Below are 24,264 nucleotides of genomic sequence, written 5' to 3' on the forward strand. Positions count from 1 at the left end.
AAATAGCTTGACATATAATGCATATGTTAAAATACAAAACAATTACAATGATAAAACCGTAATTCACAATTAATGGATTCCAGACATATTGGCATATAGTTGTAAAAGCCAATTAAAAAAGTGTCACAATAATAATAAAGGCAGATCAGCCAAATCTTGAGGTAGATATAATCAGAGTGAAAATAAATGCCCTGGCATTAACCGAGGCTTACTGTATATTGTCACTCTAATCTAATTACATCTATTAGTGCAGGGAGGGGAGCCAAATATCTACTTTGTATTATTCTAATCATTTTTATAGTCAAAACTCTGGAGCAAAAACTCAATGGCAGGTGAGGCAGTGCTTCCCCTGCCTTCCTTTTCTGCACATCTCTGATCAACACTCACCAAATTTCCCAGAGTTTATGCTGCTACACCTGTGTATAATGCCCACATGCACCCTAGCCCCCCCCCCCCCTCCCCCTAACACTAATACACTTTTCCCGCAGACTGACCAAAAACTGTTGGGATCCTGGCGCCAGCATTCTAAGTAGTGTCGGGATTTCAGCTGTAGTATTTAAACTGCCAGGACCCCGACCAGATCCCGCATGACCAAATCCTCAACTCCATTTGCTGAAACGCAGCCCCAAACTTGCAAGGAACCTCCACCATGCTTCACTGTTGCCTGCAGATGTGAGAGGTGCGGCTGCGCGTGTGGTGGTGCCTGCTGCCGTGCAGGTGTATTTTCGGTACTCACCAGGCGCCGCTCTCTCTCACCTTCAGGTACCGGAACCTTCAACGGACCTGGCAAATCTTTCGTCGGACCCGGACTCGACGACCTAGGAGGAAGGAGATTGCTGAGTGCCGTCCTCCTAACTGTGGACCGAAACGCCCTCCGACCCCGAGAAAAATAGTGCTTTCGGGCTAGGTGAGGGTCATCCCAGGCGTCCGCCTCAGAGCCCGAATTTTACCTATTGGCACTCTCGCACCAGGTGGAAATTCTACCTTGCACCGGCGTGCAAGGCTCACCGTTCGCCCTGAAGGAAGGGAGACAGATAGGGACACACAGAAGGAACACACAGACAGATGTTACTCACCGTCCTACGTCTTGTACTCCGATCTTCTCCACTTACAGGTCCCTGTAAGGAGGCAAAGGGAGAAACAGCCGTGCAGGGCCTCACTCTAACCTAGTGTGCATCCGCTACACTAACTACATAAACAAAGCCCTCAAACTGGCTCAAGTGTGGGTGGTGCAACACAAACTATGCACAAACTCTAAACAACACTATGCCCTGCACGGTAACAATACACATCAGAGTACATCAAACGGTGCGATTCCTTTAGATCCCTACCTGCACTCTGGGGGGTGGATGCCACACAGCCTGCCCACCTCCTGTACACTTCCGGGGGCCCGGGTCAAGCGGACCTGCCTACCTAACACCTCAGGGTGGCCTGGACCTAGTGCCCAGTACCACCTTTATTCACCTCGGGGGTCTTATTCACTGGGCCTAGCGCCCCCTAGCTGCACACAGGCCGGAGGCATGATTTCACCCACGGGCCTAGCGCCCGCCTAACCTGTCACACGCGGGGTGAACTGGGCCTAGTACCCAGCGTCACCTTTAGATATCCCTAGCTGGCCAAAATACCCTAGGGCCTAATGCCCTCTAATGCCCCACAGGCCTATTGCCTGATATGCCCCCCGGGCCTAGTGCCCGTCTAACTGGTGCCACAGGGAGAGAGTGGCTTGGGCCTAATGCCCAAACCACCTAATCAAATGATGGCCCCCAAACCTCCTATCTGCGTAACAGGCCTAGTGCCTGAATTGTGCCTCCGGGCCTAATGCCCATCCCTGGTGGTCGAGGGAGGAAAAGGGAGGGGGTGAAGTTGCCTCACTGAGGCCTCACCTGCTCCAGGGATCTCCGGTGCCCTCTTCTGCCGCTGACCCGTCCTGGCCAGCGGCGTCGCCTCCGCTGCTCCACGTCCAGCCGCCGCTGGACATCTTCCTGCAGGAGCCCGACGTCTTCTGGCCTCTTCAGCGGCCGCCGTCTTCTTCTCCACGCCGACCCTCTTCTCCAGGACCCGGCTTCTTTCTTCTTCGCGCTCTTCCGCGCGCGCGGTGTCTTCGGCTTCCGCCCGGCGTCTTCTTCTGACTTCGCGCCCCCGCGCGCGGTCTTTTCTTCAGGCTCCCGCCCGGCATCTGCCGTCAGATGCTGGGGGCGGGGCCTATGACGCGGCGAGCGCCGATTGGCTCGCCGCGCCCCTCTCCGATTGGCTGCCGCTCCGGGAGCCGCGATTGGCTCCCGGAGGGCGCCAACATTCAAATGCCCCCGCAGCCTCTGGTCCGGTGCAGGGAAAAGGGTAATCCCTGCACCGGACACCCGCCGCCATGCACCCAGCGCTGGGGACAGACAAGCTGCCCCTGCGCTGTCCCCAGCTAGGGACAGCAACACTGATGTGCCCACAGGGCACATCTCTACACAGACACTCATTATTATACCAGTCTCAAGCCCTTCGGCGAGCAAACTGCCTTTTGTTACAGTCAAATATTTCACATTTTGACTCATCAGACCAGAGCACCTTCTGACATTTTTCTGCACCCCAGTTCCTATGTTTTTATACATAGTTGAGTCACTTGGCCTTGTTTCTACATGAAAGGTATGGCTTTTTTGCCACAATTCTTTCATGAAGACCGCTTCTGGACAGACTTCTCCAAACAGTAGATGGGTGTTCCTTGGCTGACCACTGCATGTACAGTCCTCAACATTGCCGTTTCTATGTATTTCAATGCTAAGATATACAGGCAGGTACTTATTCATCATGCAATACCATCAAGGAGGCGTCTGATTGGCTTCAAATTTATTCTGCAACAAGACAACGGCCCTAAACATACAGCCAATGTCATTAAGTACTATATTCAGCGTAAAGAAGAACAAGGAGTCCTGGAAGTGATTATATGACCCCCACAGAGCCCTGATCTCAACACCATCGAGCCAGTCTGAGATTAAATTAGAAGACAGAAGGATTTGAGCAAGCCTACATTCACAGAAGATCTGTGGTTAGTTCTCCAATATGTTTGAAACAACCTCCCTGCCTAGTTCCTTCAAAAACTGTGTTCAAGTGAAAGTGTACCTATGTGCAAGGGAAGAATTAATGCTGTTTTGAAGGCAAAGGGTAGTCACACCAAATATTGATTTGACTTAGATTTCTCTTCTGTTCATTCACTTTGCATATTGCTAATTGATAAAAATAAACTACTGACATTTCTATTTTTGAAAGCATTCTTACTTTGCAGCATTTTTTCCACACCTGCCTAAAATATTTGCACAGTACTGTATATATGCAGTATATACTGTTGCACTATTGTATAATGTCCACATGAACCATTGTATTTGTAAATCTTGCTCTGATACTAGTCAGTGCCTCCCCAGCCATTGACCTCACCGCACGTCACTAATGGACAGTTAAAGGGATTGTATGCTTTTGTGAGAGAGGCAAAGTCAGCAAAACAAGCTACTAGTAACATTCTGAAATATTTGTACAAAATGTTTAAGAAAAACTGAATGTATTTATGATAACCTTTGTTTTATAGTAGAATACACTTTTATTTTTCAGTCTACTGCTCACCACTATGAGTAAGAGTTGGCTAAGGAGGATTATAAAAGAAAATGACCACTACTTAGATAAAACATGTAAATACAATGGAGGAGATTTATACATTTTGGAGCGAGATATAATTAAGTGAAGTAAAGTATCAGCCAATCGGTTTCTAACGGTCAAATTTCTAGCACAGCCTGTAACATGATAGTGAAAAGTTTATTGGTGGGTACTTTATTTTTCTACATCATTTGATAAATCTCCCCCTATGTCACATATCTTGTACTACTGCATTTATGGCAGCTTTGGTCTGCTAAGATGCATTGTTAATTTTGACAAGGATTTTCTATTTATTTTAGTCTTAGTCGCTTGCTTAAAATTGTATTTGGTATATAGTCACATTTTAGTCTTTTTCTTTTGCTTCGTTTTAGTCAAGATTTAGACAGTTTAATGATACTTTCTCTACAATCCCCTTGAGACGTTTGCATAACTTTAACTATGTGTTTAGTAATCTAGGCCCAGTAGGCTGAGACTGTGTTACATACTGAGCTTACTTACTGTAGTGCTCCCATATATCATATACAAATTAATGTCTTAAGTTTGTTAGAAGAAAAAAGTGTAATACACAATCCTATTCCCATCACAGCAGGACATATATATTTTCTGCAAATATGTAAAACATATAATTTAATTTAAAACCCTACTTTCAGTTTTAATTCCAGTGTCCTTTGACAAGGATTTTAAATGTAATTTTAGTGTTAGTCACTTTTTTTGGCTTTGTTTTAGTTCAGATTTAGTCAGTGTTAGCGCCGGGAGGCGCGCATCCCGGTTGTTGCTTAGGAGCCGGGACGCCGCGCCTCCTGCTGACGCATGCCCGGCGCCTAGCAACATGAGGACGCAGGGTGCAAAGCCTTCTGGTAACCACCTGGCGCCTAGCAACAGGCTAATGCCGGGTGCTGGGAGCCTCCGGACTCCTAGCAATGAGGATGCCAGAGGCAGACGGCGTTCCCCGTTGCTGGATAATTAGTAACTCAGCTGGCAATTCTGGGACGTGCAGCAGGGCAGTTACACAGTGTTGTTAATTAGATTCTCAGCAGGGATTGGTTCAGACTTCTGTTAAATCTTCTGCCGGTTTTTGACTCAGACGCTGGTGATAGTTCCTGCTGAAACACCCATGATTCTGAGACCCTGTCTGACTGATTTCCTGATCAGATTCAGCTAGCCATGTGTTCAGGTTTTGTGTGGAACTCCACACAGATTCTTGCCTTTGCATTTATTCATGATTTATACCATCCTGTGCATTGTTGCATGTATATACAGTCTTGTTGCTAATTAACACCCTGTGCATTGTTGCATATACATATTGATTGTGTTAAAATTATATTCCAACCTGTGCATTGCTAAAAGACTGTTGGGTAAGGGTAATTACGTGAGAGTCACCAAGAACCACCAGGTAGCCCAAAGCTCACTGTAGTCCACGTGACAGTATTACCAGCCCACAAACCATAGCTCCATGGGTCATTTGTTTCTAGATGGATCCAGTGCAAAAATCTGGCCCAGATTCTGGCACTCCAAATCCAGGTTTTGACACAGCAGCTATGGGACCTTACTCTTCGTGTGGACACTCAGGAGGAAACTCATAGGACCCAGACCGTCTCATCACCTGCCACGAGGGAGCCTAAACAAAATCTCCCAGATAGGTTTTCTGGGGACCGTAAACAGTTTGTGAACTTCCAGGAAAGTTGTAAGCTGTATTTCAAGCTCATGCTTTACTCTTCAGGTTCAGAGACTCAGTGAGTAGGAATCATAATTTCCCTGTTACAAGGCGACCCACAATCTTGGGCTTTTGGCCTTTCAGCAGATCACCACAGTATGCGTTCCGTGGATTCCTTCTTCAAAGCCCTGGGAATACTTTATGATGACCCAGATCGGGCAGCATCTGCGGAGGCTCATCTTCGTTCCCTTAAGTAAGGGAGAAATTCTGCCAAGCTATATTGTACCGAATTTTGCTGATGGGCCAATGACTGTGGGTGGAATGACCCGGCACTTTGGAGTCAGGTCTAGTTGGGATCAAGAGCAAATTAAGGATTTTCTTGTCCAATATCCTACCCCGGCCACTTTGGATCCACTTATGGAGTTAGCCATCAAAGTAGATAGGTGGATCCGGGAATGGAGGATGGAGAAACTGGTTCCCTTCATCTCGTTGGTCTGTGTCAGAGGTTGTGGAGGATGATTAGGAACCCATGCAAATTGGGGCTTTCCGCTTGATACCTCAAGAGAAGGCTAGATGTCACAGTCTGGGATTATTCCTTTATTGCGGGACCAAGAGACATCTGGCGAACACTTGTCCACAGAAGCCGGAAAACAAGTAGACCCGAGAAATTCAGGGAGAGTTTTCTCGGGTCTCTGTTCCATCTCGCTGAATCATTGGCATATCTATAATGGGTGCAGTGTGTTCGAGGCACACAGGCCGCCAGGGTCCAGGGGGGCCCACCCCACACAAACTGCACCCATTTGTTTAATACTTACCTCTCTGGAGTCTCCCGTCGGAGCCATCCCTTCTCAGCAGCATAATAGAGTTTGAACACTAGGAGGAACAAACTCTATTGCGCCTGCTGAAAACTCCGGAAAGATGGCACGGCGGCCATTTTTCCAGAGTTTCGCACATGCGCATTAGCAAAATCTTCGGGAAAATGGCCGCTGCGTCGTGTTCCCGGAGGTTTGCTTATGCGCAATAGAGTCTGTTCTCAGACTCTATTGCCGCTGCTGAGAAGGATGGCACCGCCGGGGGACCCAGGAGATGTAAGTATTAAAACAACTGTGCATCAGTCAGAGAGGAGGGGGCCCTTGGAGCAGAAGGCTGCACACAGGTCTGCTCCTCTCTTAAAATGCCCCTTCCCTGAATAATTCTTTATTGTTATCCATTAGGGTAACTACCCCTTCTGTTCCAATTGAAATAACTGCTTTTGTAGATTCTGGTGCTGCAGGAAATTTCATGGACTTGGAATTTGCTCTTGCCCAAGGAATTCCTATGGAGACTCTTTGTCCACCAATTTCCATCGGCAGTTTGGATTGCAATCCTCTTCAAAATGGGCGGGTGAGCGCCCGGACTCCAGCCCTCCAGTTTTTTGTCGGAATGTTACATTGTGAAGAGTTGTCTTTTTACCTAGTACATTATTATTATTATTACATTTTATTTATAAGGTGCCACAAGTGTTTCGCAGTGCCATACAAAGGACAGTACAGGGAGACAAAACTTAGCATTACAGTAAATAAATAACAAAAATAGAGTACAGGTAACAAAGATTACCACAATTCGCAAAACATAATACAGCTAAGATGTAAGTAGCGAGGGAGTAACCATCATATTACTTGGGGCTGGTGGCCAAAGATGGAGATGAGCCTTGACCAGCAGGAGAAAAAGTAGGTAAAGATGGTCGCTGAGTAGGAGAGAGCTGCGAGTGAAATGTGTCAAGAAGAGGGCTTTGACAACAAGAGGAAAGAGGGCCATGCTCTGAAGAGCTAACAATCTAGTGGGGAGGGGCGACAGATTGATGACATGAGGTGCAAGCAAGCGGGAGGTAGCCTGATGGCAGTATGTAAGTAAAGCCGAGATGTTTAAGGCATGAGGCAGGGGGATGGAGGAGCAGCCTCAGGACTAGGTTATGCATCGGGAGGGTATGCTTTGATGAATAGGTGGGTTTTTAGTGCCCGTTTGAAGCTTTGCAAGGTCGGTGAAAGTCTAATGGAGCGGGGGAGAGAATTCCACTGAAGGGGTGTAGCACGGGCATAGTCTTGAACTGGAGCATGGGAAGCAGTGACTAGGGCATTGGAGAGGCTACGGTCATTGGCCAACCATAGGGGGCGGGAGGGAGTATGAAGGGAGAGGAGGTTGGAGATGTAGGGAGCAGTGAAATTAGAGATGGCCTTGTATGTGAGGGTGAGGAGTTTGAAGAGGATTCTGTAGGGGAATGGGAGCCAGTGTAGATTTTGTCGAAGGGGAGTGGCAGATGTGGAGCAGCGGGAGAGGAAGATAAGCCTAGCTGCAGAGTTCAGGACAGATTGGAGGGAAGCAAGATGGGAGCAAGCAAGGCCAGTGAGGAGAACATTGCAGTAGTCGAGTCATGAGATGACCAGTGAGTGGATGATAAGTTTAGTTGCACTCTGGGAGAGAAGTGGCCTGATGCAGGAAATGCTGCGTAGCCAAAACCGACAGGATTGTGCCAGAGCTTGGATGTGGGGTGTAAAGGAGAGGGAGGAGTCAAGAGTGACGCCCAAGCAGTGGAGTTGGGGAACAGGGAGATGATGGTGTTGTCAACCGTGATAGAGATGTTGGGTGTTGCTCTGGGTGGGGGAAAGATGATGAGTTCAGTTTTGTCCATGTTGAGCTTCAGAGAGCACTCAGACATCCAAGAGGAGATTGCGGAGAGGCAGCTGGAAACCTGAGAGAGGACATTGTCCACTCACTCCAATTGTACTGGACCATTCCTAGCTAAATACTCATAAATCAGTGTTCAACTGGAGTACTGGAGATCTTGTTTTCTGGGACATGAAATGTGCTGTCAAATGTTTGATCTTGCCGACCTGTTCGGCACTCTCAGTCCCTGAAGGGTTGCCAGCCCAATATATGTCTTTCATGGATGTCTTTTCCAAACAACAAGCTGAATGTTTGCCTGCTCACCATCCTTATGATTGTGCAATCAATCTTATTCCTGGAGCTAAACTCCCTAAAGGCCGGCCTCTACACTTTGTCTTTGTCTGAGATGAAAGCTATGGAGGAATTAATCCAGGAGAGTTTAGAAAAAGGCTTTATTAGGCCTTCTAAGTCACCGGTGGGAGCCGGGATTTTCTTCATTGGAAAAAAGGACGGCTCATTACAGCCATACATAGATTACAGGGGATTGAATAAAATAACAATAAAGAATTCATACCCATTGCCTCTGATCTCTGTTTTGTTTGATCAGCTCAGAAATGCTACATTTTTCTCCAAGATTGATTTACGAGGAGCATACAATCTTATCCGGATCCGGCAGGGGGACGAGTGGAAAACCGCATTCAATACCCACTCAGGACACTACGAGTACTTAGTAATGCCTTTTGGACTCTCCAATGCCCCTGCTGTCTTCAAGGATCTCATTAATGACGTTCTCCAGGAGTTCCTATGAAGATTTGTGGTCATCTATTTAGATGATATACTGATCTACTCTGCCTTACTCAAAGAACACCAAGCTCATCTTAAAGCAGTCCTCACCAAGCTCAGAGAAAATCATCTCTATGCAAAATTTGAGAAATGTGAATTTGAGGTAGAGAAAGTGGCCTTCCTAGGATACATCATCACCTCCAAAGGTTTCTCTATGGATCCTAAGAAACTTCAGACAATTGTGGAATGGAAGACAAATAATTCCAGCGCGTCTTGAAACTCCTAAAAATATACAGTTATGGTCGTATATGTTAAAAATAGCAGCTCTCAATTGGACAGTACTGATCTGTCCACCAATACAGCAACAAGAAATGATAATATAATATACTATCAGAGAGCGCATATAACTGTGTAAATATCAAATTTATTAATATACAATAAAATAAACACATGCATACAAAAATATATATATATATATATATCAATTAATTAAAAAATCCCCCATGCTGCAGCGATTTAGTTTAAAACAGACACTTGTATATCCAGATTAAAAGTTCAAGATGTGAGATATTCTCAATATATAGTCCTGAGAGAAAAGTCCTGTGCAAAAGAACAAAGCTGATATCTAGCGTTAATGTCCAGCTGTGAGCATATGTGCATGCTCAGAATGAACTCCAATGAGTCGCCGGCTTTTGACTCCCGTTAATTGCTGCCGCAGACAGCCAAATAATTTGAAGTGTTATGACTTTAATGTCCGTAATTTGTGGACTTATAGGTCCATACTCGCTGTGCTAATAGGGCCACTTTGCAGTAATGTCCACTATACTCACGGCCCAAAAGCGTGCCTGTTGATCGTCCGTGGACGGCCCCCGTTTTGCGATGTCAGTCACAGTCGAGTGGTAATACTTCTCTTTAATGCAGGATACACCTGAGATTCTCTCAATGGTCTGTTTCCAAACAGACAGGATGATATTAGTGGGTGTGAATCGCTGGCAGTATAAGAGGATGTCAGCAAGTAATACAGCCCCAGTCCTTACGCGTTTCTCCGCAATTATCCGTGTGCGGTTTCGTCCTCTATACTGCCAGCGATTCACACCCACTAATATCATCCTGTCTGTTTGGAAACAGACCATTGAGAGAATCTCAGGTGTATCCTGCATTAAAGAGAAGTGTTACCACTCGACTGTGACTGACATCGCAAAACGGGGGCCGTCCACGGACGATCAACAGGCACGCTTTTGGGCCGTGGGTATAGTGGACATTACTGCAAAGTGGCCCTATTAGCACAGCGAGTATGGACCTATAAGTCCACAAATTACGGACATTAAAGTCATAACACTTCAAAATATTTGGCTGTCTGCGGCAGCAATTAACGGGAGTCAAAAGCCGGCGACTCATTGGAGTTCATTCTGAGCATGCACATATGCTCACAGCTGGACATTAACGCTAGATATCAGCTTTGTTCTTTTGCACAGGACTTTTCTCTCAGGACCATATATTGAGAATATCTCACATCTTGAATTTTTAATCTGGATATACAAGTGTCTGTTTTAAACTAAATCACTGCAGCATGGGGGATTTTTTAATTAATTTATATATATATATATTTTTTTTTTTTGTGCATGTGTTTATTTTATTGTATATTAATAAATTTGATATTTACACAGTTATATGCTCTCTCTGATAGTATATTATATTATCATTTCTTGTAATTGTGGAATGGGTTTGTCCCTCTAATCTAAAAGCTACTCAACATTTCCTCGGTTTTGTGAATTATTACAGAAGATTTATCGATTCATTTTCTTCAATACTAGCCCCAATTGTGAGTTTAACCAAGAAAGGTGTGGATCCTGCTCATAGGTCACCACAGGAGATTAAGGCTTTTGAGGAGCTTAAAAAAGCATTTATCTCTGCTCCTGTTCTCCAGCATCCCAATCCAGATCTGCCCTTCATTGTAGAAGTGGATGCCTCCGAAGTTGATGTTGGAGCTATTCTTTCACAAGAGGATCCACTCATAAACTCCACCCCTGTGCCTTCTTCTCTCAGAAATTTTCCCCTGCCGAAGTAAACTATGACGTAATAAATCATGAGCTCATAGCAGTCAAATGTGCTCTGGAGGAATGGAGGCACTGGCTGGAGGGGGCAAGGCATACAGTAACCGTATTCACCGACCACAAAAATTTTGCTTGTCTTGAATCTTCTAAAAGAACTCTCGGCAAGCCAGATGGGCGTTGTTCTTTGCTAAGTTCAATTTTGTAATTACCTAAAGGCCTGGCTCCAAAAACATCAAAGCCGACGCTTTATCCCAGAGTTTTTGTCTAACCATGAAGTCTCTAAGTCTCTGGAGCCGATTCTTACCACAGGATGCATTCTTGCTAGTCTCACCATGCATCTTGCCTCTCAAGTCTAGTCAGCACAGATGCAGGCCCCATCTGAGACTCCTTCAGGACTCCTGTTCGTTCCAGAGAAACTCAGATCAGCCGTGTTATCTGAGTCCCATTTCAACAAGATCTCAGGACATCCAGGGGTTAATAAGACTTTACACGTTCTCTCTCGCTCAGTATAGTGGCCAACTATCAAGACAGACGGTCAGGAGTTTGTTAGAGGCTGTCATGTCTGTGCCAAAAACAAGTCTCCTCATATTCTTCCTTCTGGACAATTACTTCCTCTGTCTGTACCCTCCAAGCCATGGACCCATCTGTCTATGGATTTTATTGTGGACCTGGCAAGATCTTTCAAATGCTCGGTCATCTGGGTAGTAGTTGAGCGCTTCAGTAAAATGGCTCATTTCATTCCCCTGTCTAAACTACCTAATGCTAAGGATCTTGCTTCATTATTCATTCAACACATATTTCGTATTCATGGCTTACCGCAAGACATCATCTTTGTCTTACTTTAATAATCTTCAACTGTACCACATCCAGCAGTCTTCTGCCACCTGATACTTATTCCAGTGTCATCTGCTGATGTAACTATGTTTATTTACCCTGTACTTGTCCTATACTGTCATCAACTGTAAGTTGCTGTTTTCCTGTTTGATTATTTATGTACTCTGTAATTGGGCGCTGCGGAACCCTTGTGGCACCATATAAATAAAGGATGATAATAATAATAATAATAAAGGATCTTAATTTGTAGCCCGTTTCTGGAGGTCTTTTTGTGCGGAACTGGGGATCAATATCTATCTCTCATCAGGATATCATCCACAATTCAATGGACAGACAATGAATCAATCATTGGAGCAATATCTATGGTGTTACATCTCTAAATACCAGGATGATTGGGTTGACCACCTACCCTTTGCAAAATTTGCATATAATAATTCTGAACATTCTTCAATTTCCATGTCTCCTTTCTTTTGTATTTCCAGTTTTCATCCTAAATGTAATACTTTCACTCCATCACAACAGTCTAATTCTTCTTTTTCTTCTGTGTCTCTCCTCAGGATGATTTGGAGGGAAGTACATCAAGGCTTGGAGCATGTGTCAGCCCAGTCTAAGAGATATGCTGACAGATTTCGGAAACCTTGCTCTTTCAAAGTAAGACACATGGGTGGTCATTCCGAGTTGTTCGCTTGCTAGCAGTTTTTAGCAGCCGCGCCAACTCTATGCTGCCGCCCACTGGGAGTGTATTTTAGCTTAGTAGAAGTGTGAATGAAAGGATCGCAGAGCGGCTAAAAAAAAATTTTTGTGCACTTTCAGAGTAGCTTCAGACCTACTCAGCGCTTGCGATCACTTCAAACTGTTCAGTTCCTGTTCTGACGTCACGAACATGCCCTGCGGTTGCCCAGCCACGCCTATGTTTTTCTTGGCACGCCTGCATTTTTTCGAACTCTCCCTGAAACCGGTCAGTTGACACCCAGAAACGCCCTCTTCCTGTCAATCACTCTGCGGCCAGCACTGCGACTGAAAAACTTCGCTAGACCTTGTGTGAAACTACATCATTCTTTGTAATAGTACGACGCGCGTGCACATTGCACTGCATACGCATGCACAGAAGTGCCGTTTTTTTGCCTCATCACTGCGCAGTGAACGAAAGCAGCTAGCGATCAACTCGGAATGACCACCATGGTGTGGTTATCTGCCCGGAACATCAAGTTCCGCCAGACATCTCAGAAATTGGGTCCCCGTTACATTGGGCCATTTCAAATCATCCAGAAAATCAATCCTGTTGCTTTCCGTCTTCAGTTACCCAGATCTTTGAGAATCAATAATACCTTCCATTGTTCTTTGTTTAAACCGGCATTTGTTTCTAAGAAATTTAAAGTAAGAGGTTTCATAAGACCTTCTCCAGTCATGATTCGGGGACGTCAAGAGTTTGTTGTTGAGAGAATCCAGGACTCCAACTTTGTGCAGGGTCAAGTACATTATTTAGTTGATTGGAAAGGCTACGGTCCTGAGGAGAGAGCCTCCAAGGAAGTTCTTCCATGCTCCTGAAATACAGAGAGGATTCTTTAAGAAATATCCCCAGAAACCTTGATCTAGGGGTTTCTTAACCCCTCTTCCGGGGTGGGGGTGGGGGGGGGCTCTGTTAGCACTGGGAGGCGCGCATGCCGGCCATTGCTTAGAAGTTGGGATGCCGCGCCCCCCACCCGGCACCTAGCAACGCACAGATGCCGGGCTCAAAGCCTTCTGGTCCCTTCCCGCCACCTAGCAACAGGCTGATGCCAGGTGCTGGGAGCCGCCGGATCCCTAGCAACGAGGATGCCAGAGGCAGATGACGTTCCCTGTTGCTGGGTAATTAGTAACTCAGCTGGCAGTTCTGGGACGTGCAGCAGGGCAGCTACACGGTGTTGTTAATTACATTCTCAGCAGGGATTGGTTTAGACTTCTGTTAAATCCACTTCCTGAGCTTGACTCAGATGCTGGTGATAGTTCCTGCTCTAAGTGAGAACCTGTCAACACCCGTGATTCTGAGACCCTATCTGACTGATTTCCTGATCGGATCCAGCTAGCCTTGTGTTCAGGTTTTGTGTGGAACTCCACGCAGATTCTTGCCTTTGCATTTATTTATGATTTATACCATCCTGTGCAAAGTTGCATGTATATACAGTCTTGTTGCTAATTAACACCCTTTACATTGTAGCATATACATATTGATTGTGTTAAGAGCTTATTCCAACCTGTGCATTGTTGCACACACATGCATTTGGTTATTTCTCTCTGTTTGTGTATAGTGCAGCAGTATCTAGTTGGTGTCAGTGAACGTCTCACCGTACTGCAATTTACTCTTGCTCAGCCTCCAATTGTCGCCTTCTCCATACATAAAACCTGGGGGCATCTGAGTACGGGGTGGACCTAATTCACCCTGTAATGGCGGCTGCTATAGGAGAAGTCTATCACTGCAGGAGACTAAAAGACTGCTGGGCAAAGGTAATTGCGTGAGCGTCCCCAAGAACCACCAGGTAGCCCATAGCTCATTGTAGTCTATGTGACAGTCAGTGGCTCTCAGTTTTCATTTTAGTCTAAATTCAGTATAACAAGTTTATTTAGTCCTGAAATAAACTGTAGTCGACGAATACTATTAGTCAAAATTTTCATTCTACAAACTTAACACTGCTCAGTTGTACTGACCTTCACATCCTCCAAGAGTTGCAAGCCGAAATGCGTCCTTATAACCCAATACTTTATAATTGGCATCCATTTCCATTGCATCATTTTTAGCATTACTGCTTTCTTTATTTAGTGCAATTTTCCCAGCTTGGTTGGTTTCCACTTTATTGCTCTGACTTTTTCCTTTTTCAATGAAAATAATTTTAGAAGTTTCTATAGCTTTCCGGATAGTGTCAAGTAGAGATATGGAATATCCACCAGCAATATCTATTGAGGAAAAAGCAGTTCATTTTTTAAATCCATTCAACAATAGTAGAATTGTGCAGATCTCCATAAGAACTAACATGAAAAGATACAAAGTTAAAAATATATGTCCAAACAAATTCAGTAAATACATTGTACAGTATGAATGTTTTGCTACAAGTATGGATATATCATAAACCTTTACACAGTTAGGAATAGATATTCTAAAGCTTCTAAAACAGACAACTGGAGCTTTTGTCCATAGTAGTCAATCAGGTTCTGTGTATCAGTTTCTAGGACGCAATAGAGAAATGAGAGCTAAAAGCTAACTCGTTGCTATGGGCAACACCTCTATTTTTCATTTTAGAAGCTTGTGTAAATCTACCCCTTAGTCTTATGCTGTTTTAACTCTGCAGTTCTTCCCATCCTTCACCACAACATCACATAATATACATAACTTACCAGTCCCGAGTCCCAATTTAACCTTGTGCTTTAATACGTTTTGGACATCAAGGTGACCACTGCACAATCTGCAAGCACATAACAGAATGGATATATGAACCCAATTACTTCTTGGATCTTTGTTGTCACAATTTTCTACCACCCTACTGTGCTATTGTTTTGCAGTAAGTAACTGTGCTTCTGCTAACATTATAACACTCTGTCTAGTCACCATTTGTTCTAGCCTATGGGCTGGTCCCCGGCAGGTTGGAGGTGAAAATTAAAAATGGCACTCGCAGTTAGTGTTTTGTGTTAGTGTTAGTGCCGTGACAGGGATTTGCAGCACCCCCTATACACATGGAGCCAGATGTAATGCCGCCTGAGTTCAGCAGCTGTGCAGGATGCCGGACGAACTTGGAATTTTTTTTTTAAAGGAGCAATCACTTACAAGGCAAAACCATGCCTTGTAAGTGATTGCCCCTTTAAAAAAAATGTCCAAGTTCGTCCGGCATCCTGCATGGCTTCCAAACTCGACGGACATTGCATCCCGTCCATGATGTCATGCCGAGGGGGCTAGACTGCCAGCTGCTGGGAAGAACAGCACTGCTGTTAGCATTCTCAGGTGCTTTGGGGTACTGTACAGCCTGCAGCATGCATGTCAGAAGCATCCAGAAGGCTCTACAGCAGCGATACTGGCTGCACTATGCCATTTCACAGGACTTTCCTCTCTTTTGAATTTTGTATCCAAAATAATCTTAAATACGCAATACTTATATTCCTGGAATTCAAATTTACCCTTATTTCCCTTCGTTAGTTAACATAATTAGCGCAGCATGTTGAGTCTTAGGTTATGTCAAGAAATAAAATACTGTAGTACATAAATTATATTGTGGTAACTGTTGAATACCATTACAGAGTTAATACTAACTAGCTAATTAAAAAAATTAACATATTTACTATAAATAATTCATTTGCTTTTGTAGCATGTATTTTAATTATATTATATTAACTTACGAAATGTTTGAATTAGGGCAATGGGATATTGCAGCTCCTTTTTCTTTGAACACATGTAGTTCTTCATCTGCGAGATAACAGCCATGCGCCAATACTGTCTAAAATGTAATATTGAAATGTTATTGGATGAAAAATGGGACATTTTATAGGATGATAAAAACAGGCTATATAATTATATCATAATGACCATCGGGCTAAAATCGCAATTATAGCCTGTTTTTATCGGCCAAAAATTTACGCTGCTAATTGTACAGAGGCAGAACTCTGGGAGGCAACGGAGTCAACTGCCGCCGGGCTCCTGCTTTGAAGGGGGCACTTCTCCGGTTCTGTGTGTTCAGCGACATTAATCAATTAAGTTAACTGACAGCAGCCGGTATCTCTTCTGTAGCCGACTTCCCCACTAGTCACTACACCTTACAAATCACACCCTCTTTATTATAGATATACTGGAAGCAGACACTTTACTGATGAAGCTATTTGCTCCTATAAAGGAAGCATGAGAATGCTAACTATATGAAGTTATTTCTCTGACAATTACACGTAACTTCATATAGTTAGAATTCTCATACTTCCTATGCAAGAGCAGATATCTCCATCAGTAAGGTGCATGCTACCAGTGTAATAGGTTGTGGGTTTTAATCCTGGATTACTTGTCAGAGAAATAATCGGCATTGTGAGTGACTGAGAAGATCTATGTAGTGTGTGGTTGGACCCCTTCAAAGATCTGCCTAGTTGCAACGGTTTTGTAGTAGCTTCATATAATTAGAATCTGCAGGCTTGCTATGCAGGAGCAAATACACATATATATATTTATTTACTATATGGGGGGGTCACCAATATTTTTTTTGCCTCTGGGCAACTGGGACAAACTTACGCCACTGCCTCTGTAAGTCTAATAATGATTGAGTAATTCATTTAATCATTTAATTCTCAACTTCCTAGAATTAGGGATACAGGATAGAAGTAACTGTAAGCCATTTACACACATGCAGATTAAACAACTCTCAATAAGAAAGGAAATGTATTTGGTGCTTGTTAAACTAAAATAAAAGTGACACATGGGGGGAGGGGGATGCAGAGCCGGCCCTAACCAATATGGTGCCCTAGGCAAGATTTTGGCTGGTGCCCCCTAGCACCACCGCTGGTTCCGCCTCTGACCTTGCACCTCTTTCCAAGCACCATCATCCCTCACCCATAGCAGTCCTTATTTTCGTTTTTGTACCCCCTATACTGTATTTTAAATAGGAACAGTTCGCACATTTGGCGCACAGCCCAAAAAGGGGGATGTTTTTGCTGGTAAAGAGGCATGGCCACACAATAGTAACCCCAATTCTAATTACGCCACACAATACTGCAACTTTATTCACATTTGACCATGTGATAGTGTCCATAATTCATATTACATCCAACAGTAGTATCACTTTACCTTAAACGTTACTCCTCACAGTAGAGCCCCTTATTCACATTACATCACTCTGAATTGCTCCTTATTCACATTACACCACCCCATATTGCTCTTTATTCACATTAGATGACACAGTAGTGCCCTTTCTATATGCAACGCCACATAGTAGAGTACCTTATACACATAATGCCACACATTAGTAATGCATTTATACACATAATTCCACACAGTAATGCACCTTACACATGAGACACATTATTAATGTCCTTATAAACATCATGCACCTTACACATTATGACAACCTTTATTAATGCCCTTTTACACATAATGTCCCTTACACATATACCGCACATTATTAATGCCCTTATACACATAATGACACACATAGTGCCCCCTACACATTTGCTGCACATTATTAGTGCCCCTATACACATAATGACACACATACAGTAGTACCCTGTTACACATATGCCGCACATTATTAATGCCCTTATACACATAATGACACACATAGTGCCGCCTACACATATGTTGCACATTATTAATGCATTTTTACATGACATACATAATGCTCCTTTCACATATTCTGAACACTACTGCACAACCAACCGACTCACATGCACACAGCACTCACACTGCCACTAACACTGTGACCTTTGCCTCTGCTTGGATACAGATGTGCCCTCATAAATCTTGCCTCAATGCTAACGTCAGGCACCTTTTTTAATGAAAATGCATCTTATTTGCATTGCTATGTGACTTGGATGCACAAGCAGCTTCTGCTGATTAAAATGATATGCAGCATGCCTATATACTGTGCGAGACTGTGGCTGTATCTGCATATGAAATGCTACACACAGAATATAGGCATGCCACATATCATTTTAATCAGCAGAAGCTGCTGATGCCCCTAGGCATATCAAATGCCCTAGGCAATAGCCTAGTTTGCCTATGCCTATGGCTGGCTCTGGGGGGATGTAAGAGTGTGAGAATCAGGATGTGAAAGATTTTGAGTTTGTTTGTCTTTTTAAAGTGGCAATAATTTACATGGCAAAATCAACCTGGTTTTGCCATGTAAATGATTGCCACTTTAAAAAAAAAACAACAAGAGCACTCTCACAAAATCTCAAATTTCATGATTCTCGTACCCCTTTACATCCCACCCATTGTGCTACATTAGCTCTACCCCAGGGACGTGTGGTGAGGTAAATGGCTCTTGAGGCACTGGATAGCAACAGAGCCACATTTACACAAAATATATGAGCCAAAGGGTACATTTGGGCATTATACACAGGTGCAGCAGTATATACTGCTTGAAATTTGGTGAGATTTGATCAGAGATGTGCTGAAAAAAAGAAAGGCAGGGCGGGCACTGCCTCACCTGCCATAGAGTTTTTACTCCAGAGTTTTGACTATAAAAATGATTAGAATAATACAAAGAAGATATTTAAAACATATTCTTTGTATTTGTCATACACTTTATACAGTCAAAACTCTGGCACAAACGTTAGTATGACAGGAAAGGCTCTGCCTCACCTGCCTCACCCCAACGCACGTCACTGCTCTACCCGCTTGCATACATTTTTATGTGAGTGCAACAGACATGAGATACGAGTGTTGATCAGTGCGCCAGGTGACAGATTGCAGAAAATGCTGGTTGTTTAACACTATGGGATATATTCAATTAGGGTCGAAAACTGACGTCTGTCGAAAAGACGGCAGTTTTCGACTTTTTAAAGTCGAATAGTGATTCGACCTATTCAGTCCCATCAGTTTTTATTCGACAAGTCGTGGAATTCATAAAAAATGTTGGACTGAGATGTGGGACCCAGAGGAGGAGAGGGGGGGAGCCGCGGGGAGACGGGGGACAGCCGCAGGGCATACAGGGGAGATCAGCGCTACAGCACAGCGCTGCCGCAGGATGTCTCTCAGCCGCGCCGCTCGCGGCAGACGGAGGAGAGCAGCGTTACAGTAGTGCTGCAGGAGGTTGTCTCACAGCCGCCCGACCTCACGGTAGTGTCCACCCAGCTCCAGCAAGAGTGACCTCACTTACTGGAGCCGGGTGGACACTGCCGTGAGGTCGGGCGGCTGTGAGACAACCTCCTGCAGCGCTACTGTAACGCTGCTCTACTCCGTCTGCCCGCGGCTGTCCCCGCTGGTCTCCCCTCGGGTCCCCCCCCCCCTCCTCCTCTGGGTCTCTCATCTCAATTACATTTTTTAAAAGTCGAATTGAGATGGGATTGAATAGGGGTTGTCGGATCCATTCTGACAAATGCATGTCGGAATGGATCCAATCCTAATTGAATATACCTCTATAAGGGGCTAACGTCTAGATGCATCATTGCTTAAAGAGTGATAAAATGGAGAGTGAAAAAGTGCCAGCCAATCAGGTCCTAACTGCCATGTCACAGGCTGTGTTTGAAAAATGTCAGTTAGAAGCTGATTGGCTGGTACTTTTTCACTCTCCATTTTATCACTTTCCAAGCGATGATGCATTTACCCGCGGAAAGGGTTCCACATGTTAACTTTAGAAGACAGGTTCTGTTTGCAGAAAAATGCGCTATGTCTGCTGCCAATGACTAATTTGATCCATTTGTAAGAATGTAATCAATAGTACTGCATGACAGTGCTAGGTTTCATCTTAATGTACCTTCAAATATACAGTAGCACAGTATGTAAGACAGACCAGCGTACTTACAGCTGGTGCACCCAGCCTCTGCATCACCCTGCCATCTATAATCCATATTACTGTGAAATAGGAGCAGAGCGCTATCGTTTATTCTTGGTAGCATGGCGCTGGGTTGTGAAATCATAGATCAGCACCACACTCCCATCCAATTACAAACTAGGGATGGACATCAGAAGACCAGTATGGAATTATTCAATATTATCTGCCATCATTTTACCCTAACAATGGTAAGTAACAATCATTGTGAACGTCATTCCGAGTTGATCGCTCGCTGCTGATTTTCGCAGCGCAGCGATCAGGTGAAAAAAAATTGCATTTCTGCGCATGCGTATGGGCCGCAATGCGCACGCGCAACGTACGGGTACAAAGCCCATTGTGGTTGTGCACAGTTTGTAGCAAAGTTTTCAGTTGCACTGACGGTTGCAAGAAGATTGACAGGAAGGGGACATTTCTGGGTGGCAACTGACCATTTTCACTCCCCAGTGGGTGGCGGCATAGCGTGTGCACGGCTGCTAAAACTAGCTAGCGAGCAGTCAACTCAGAATGACCCCCAGTGCCTCATGGTGATGCATCACCAGTTGTTGCTAAACAGCCTTTGGTACCAAGCAAGTGATATTGGTAGTCATTGCCGTTGAATAAAAACATTGATGGTTGTGAAACATCGTCTATTAATGTGCATCCCTGCGACATGCATGAAGAAGCAGTAACAGGAAGCTTCAGAGGTATGAAGCTGACAGCTGCCGATCCTACATTTCAATGGCCAGTGCTCAGTGTGCAGTTACTAAGGTGATAACACACTGAGGGGGATATTTATCAAAGCTTGGAGAGATATAGAGGTCTATTAGGATAGTGAGTGTTCGATAGGATAGGATAGCACAGTAACAACCAATAAACAAATTCTTGTAAAATATAAAAAATATCCAAACTCACTTTATTTGTCAGAAGCTTATTTTTGTTGTATACTTCAGTATAATTTTTATATTCAGGAAATAATCTTAACACCTCTTCAATTTCTGCAAGAGACTCACTGATGTGGCTCTAAAGGTAATGTAGAAATACAGCTATTAATTAAAAAACACCCTGAGTATGTAACAGCAGATATATTATTATTTTCACTTTAATAATAACCATCGAGGAGAGTAAACGTTAAGTCACCACATTGGCAGTAGCAACAGAGACACAATTTGTGCTCACTGTGCACTGTGTGTTTGACTCACCTTTCCCAGGTCCCATATAGTGCAGCAGCAGTGGAGAGGGTTTAAAAAAAAAAAATCTTAATTGACATCCGGCCAAAATGACAGAATTCATTTCCTGCCTCTCTAGTGAGGAAAAGCAGATACAGTGCTGGATCAGACACCCAATGGTAAGTTACCTCTCCTCTTAGTAACACTTGGGACACAGGGCAGCCATACAGTAGGTGCTTATGGCAGCGCTTAGTCACCCAGGTGCAGCGTCAATATTCTAGCCTGCTGCTAGCACTTTTTTTTTTTTAACAATACGGGCCCCCTTCTCTCTAGCCGTCAGGGCTGTGAAGAATCTGAGCACTAAGAGCTCAGACTCTAATGCGCCTGCACAGATCTCCATAAAAATGGCACAGTCGCTATTTCTCTTACATCCTAGAGGATACTGGAAATCCATTCAGAACCATGTGGTATAGACGGGTCCACTAGGAGCCTTGGGCAATTTAATCATTTGACAGTGTGCGCTGGCTCCTCCCTCTATGCCCCCCATACCAGACTCAGTTTAGAAAATGTGCCCGGAGGAGACGATCACGTCACTGGAAGCTCCTGAAGAGGTTTGTGCATTTATTTTGTATGTTTGTAATTTTTAAGGAAGGTCTGGATGGCACCAGCCTGCCTGCTTCGTGGGACGGGGGGGGGGGGGGGACGGCCCAACCTCTTGAAGGGTTAATGGTCCTATTTCCCGCTGACAGGACACTAGCTCCTGAGGGGACTATTTGCAAGCCCCACATCGGCGAGCGTACATTCCCGCAGCACGCTGCCACGCCTAACAGAGCCAGAAGATAGATGAGTGGTGAGTACTAAGCCGGCGTCCTGGTTAGCGGGTCACCAGGCATTATGTGAGCATGAGGGTACGGAGATGCACGGCTTCTACGTGGGGCGGCTGGGTCTCCAGACTCATTACACAGTGTGGACGCACCACTTCTGAAGTTGCTAACTGAGTCTAAGTACACTACGGGTGTACACAGTACCCAGACTGGCATTACAGACTTAAAAGGCGGCTGACTCCATTTTAAGCACTAGAATTACCTCAGTCAGTATAAAAAAGCCGGAAGACTGCGCGCCATTGAAGGGGCTGGGCTTCACTATGAGCGGATCCAGCAGCTCACCAGCACCATTTTCCCTCTGCAGTGGACACAGACGCTGACTGACAGGGACGCGCAGCTCCTCTGGAGAGACTCCAGCTTACCTCAGCGGTACCAGGGGGTCATAGCACGGGGGGAGTGCTTACTAGTGTACTAAGTCCCCAATTTGGGTACTTAGGAGAACATTTACTAAGCAGTGATAAGAGCGGAGAAGTGAGCCAGTGGAGAAATTTCCCCATCCACCAATCAGTAGCTCTGTATCATTTTATAGTATGCAAATTATAGATGTTACTTCAGTGCTGATTGGTTGCCATGGGCAACTTCTCTACTGGCTCACTTCTCCGCTCTTATCACTGCTTAGTAAATGTACCCCTTAGTCTGCAACCCGGCTAAGCTTGGCATTAGCAGTAAGGGTGCTGTGTGCTGGCTCCAGACTATCTCTGTGTCTCTCTTGAAGGGCTCTTTGTGGGTTAATTGTGCATTTAACCTTTTTCTGTGTGTGTGTGCTGTCACTGTCACAGTATGTCAGACAAAGAGTGTGTTTCATGTAAGGCACAGTGTTCCTCTTCTCCAGGGGGTTCACTGCAGTGTACTCAGTGTAGTACACCCTCCCAGGCCCATATCACGCAGTCTGACTCTGATGATGAGGGGTCAGACAAGGAGGAGGGGGAGGTGGACTCAGAGGTGGGGGAGGCTACACTGTCACAGGGAATAGAGGCTCTCATAGAAGCTATCAGAGATGTTCTACTGATAAGGTAACAGAGGAGACTGAGGAATCTTATTTTAATATAAAAAAGAAATCCTCAGCCACTTTTCCTGTGTCAAAGGAATTAAATACCCTGTTTGAAGAACCGTGGGTTAATCCTGATAGGAAATTTCAAATCCCTAAAAGGTTGATATAATCTTTTTCCTTTCCTCCTGATGATAGGAAAAAATTGGAAAATCCACTGATAGTGGATGCATCAGTATCTAGGCTGTCACGGAAAATTGTATTGCCTGTCCTGGGTGCAGCCTCCCTAAAAGACACAGCTAATCGTAGAATTGAGAATACACTCAAATCTTTGTATACAGCTGCTGGGGTGGCCCAGAGACCCACTATAGCATGTGGGTGGATTACTAAGGCCATCTGGGAATTTTATGGTGGAAGCCATAAAAGAAATAGGATTGCTTAATGCACGCACCACTGCTATGGCAGTGTCATCACGCAGAGGCTTATGGCTATGCCAGTGGACTGCTGACGCGGACTCCAGGAAAGGCGTGGAAGGCCTACCCTTCACAGGAGAGGCCTTATTTGGAGATAAAGTAGACACATGGATCTCCAAAGCTACTGCGGGTAAGTCTACGCATCTTCCTTCTGCAGCTAACCCAGCCAGGAAGGCCTACTCAGGACCTAATCTACAGTCCTTTCGGACTCCCAAGTTTAAGGGCAAAACCAGAGGTTCTTCTACAGCCACCAGAGGTGTTAGAGGTAAACCATGAAAACCAGCAACTGCTGGTGCACAGGAGCAGAGCTCGAGCTCTGCTTCCTCAAAGCCTTCAGCATGATGGTGGACCGTGATGCCTGGAGGGCTGGCAGGTGGGAGCCCGACTAAAATTTTTCAGTCATATCTGGACAACATCATGCCAGGATCCCTGAGTCATAGATATTATTTCTCAGGGCTACAGACTGGAGTTTCAGGAGCTCCCACCTCACATTCTTCAAATCAGGCTTGCCAGTTTCACAAGAAGCAAGTATAACCTTGCAGGACGCCATTCAAAAACTGGTACAGACTTAGGTCATTGTTCAAGTTCCACCTCATCTGCAAAACAAGGGATATTATTCCAACTTGTTTGTAGTACCAAAACCGGACGGTTCCGTAAGACCGATTTTGAACGTCCATG

The 24,264-nt window shown here is 44.7% G+C and overlaps 1 protein-coding gene across 3 annotated transcripts in view; it reads right to left on the reverse strand.

Moving 5' to 3' along the window:
* Positions 1-24,264, reverse strand: part of GDA (guanine deaminase) — a 124,225-nt gene that overhangs the window by 26,795 nt on the left and 73,166 nt on the right. For all 3 annotated transcript variants that reach the window (XM_063913882.1, XM_063913884.1, XM_063913883.1), the window contains 4 exons: positions 20,988-21,095; positions 15,964-16,061; positions 14,971-15,038; positions 14,287-14,532 (listed from right to left, as the gene is read on the reverse strand). In XM_063913882.1, the coding sequence (XP_063769952.1) occupies positions 14,287-14,532; positions 14,971-15,038; positions 15,964-16,061; positions 20,988-21,095 (520 nt within the window). The remainder of the gene's footprint in view (positions 1-14,286; positions 14,533-14,970; positions 15,039-15,963; positions 16,062-20,987; positions 21,096-24,264) is intronic.

Source organism: Pseudophryne corroboree, chromosome 1 (genome assembly GCF_028390025.1).
Source record: "Pseudophryne corroboree isolate aPseCor3 chromosome 1, aPseCor3.hap2, whole genome shotgun sequence".
Taxonomy (NCBI): Eukaryota; Metazoa; Chordata; class Amphibia; order Anura; family Myobatrachidae; genus Pseudophryne; species Pseudophryne corroboree.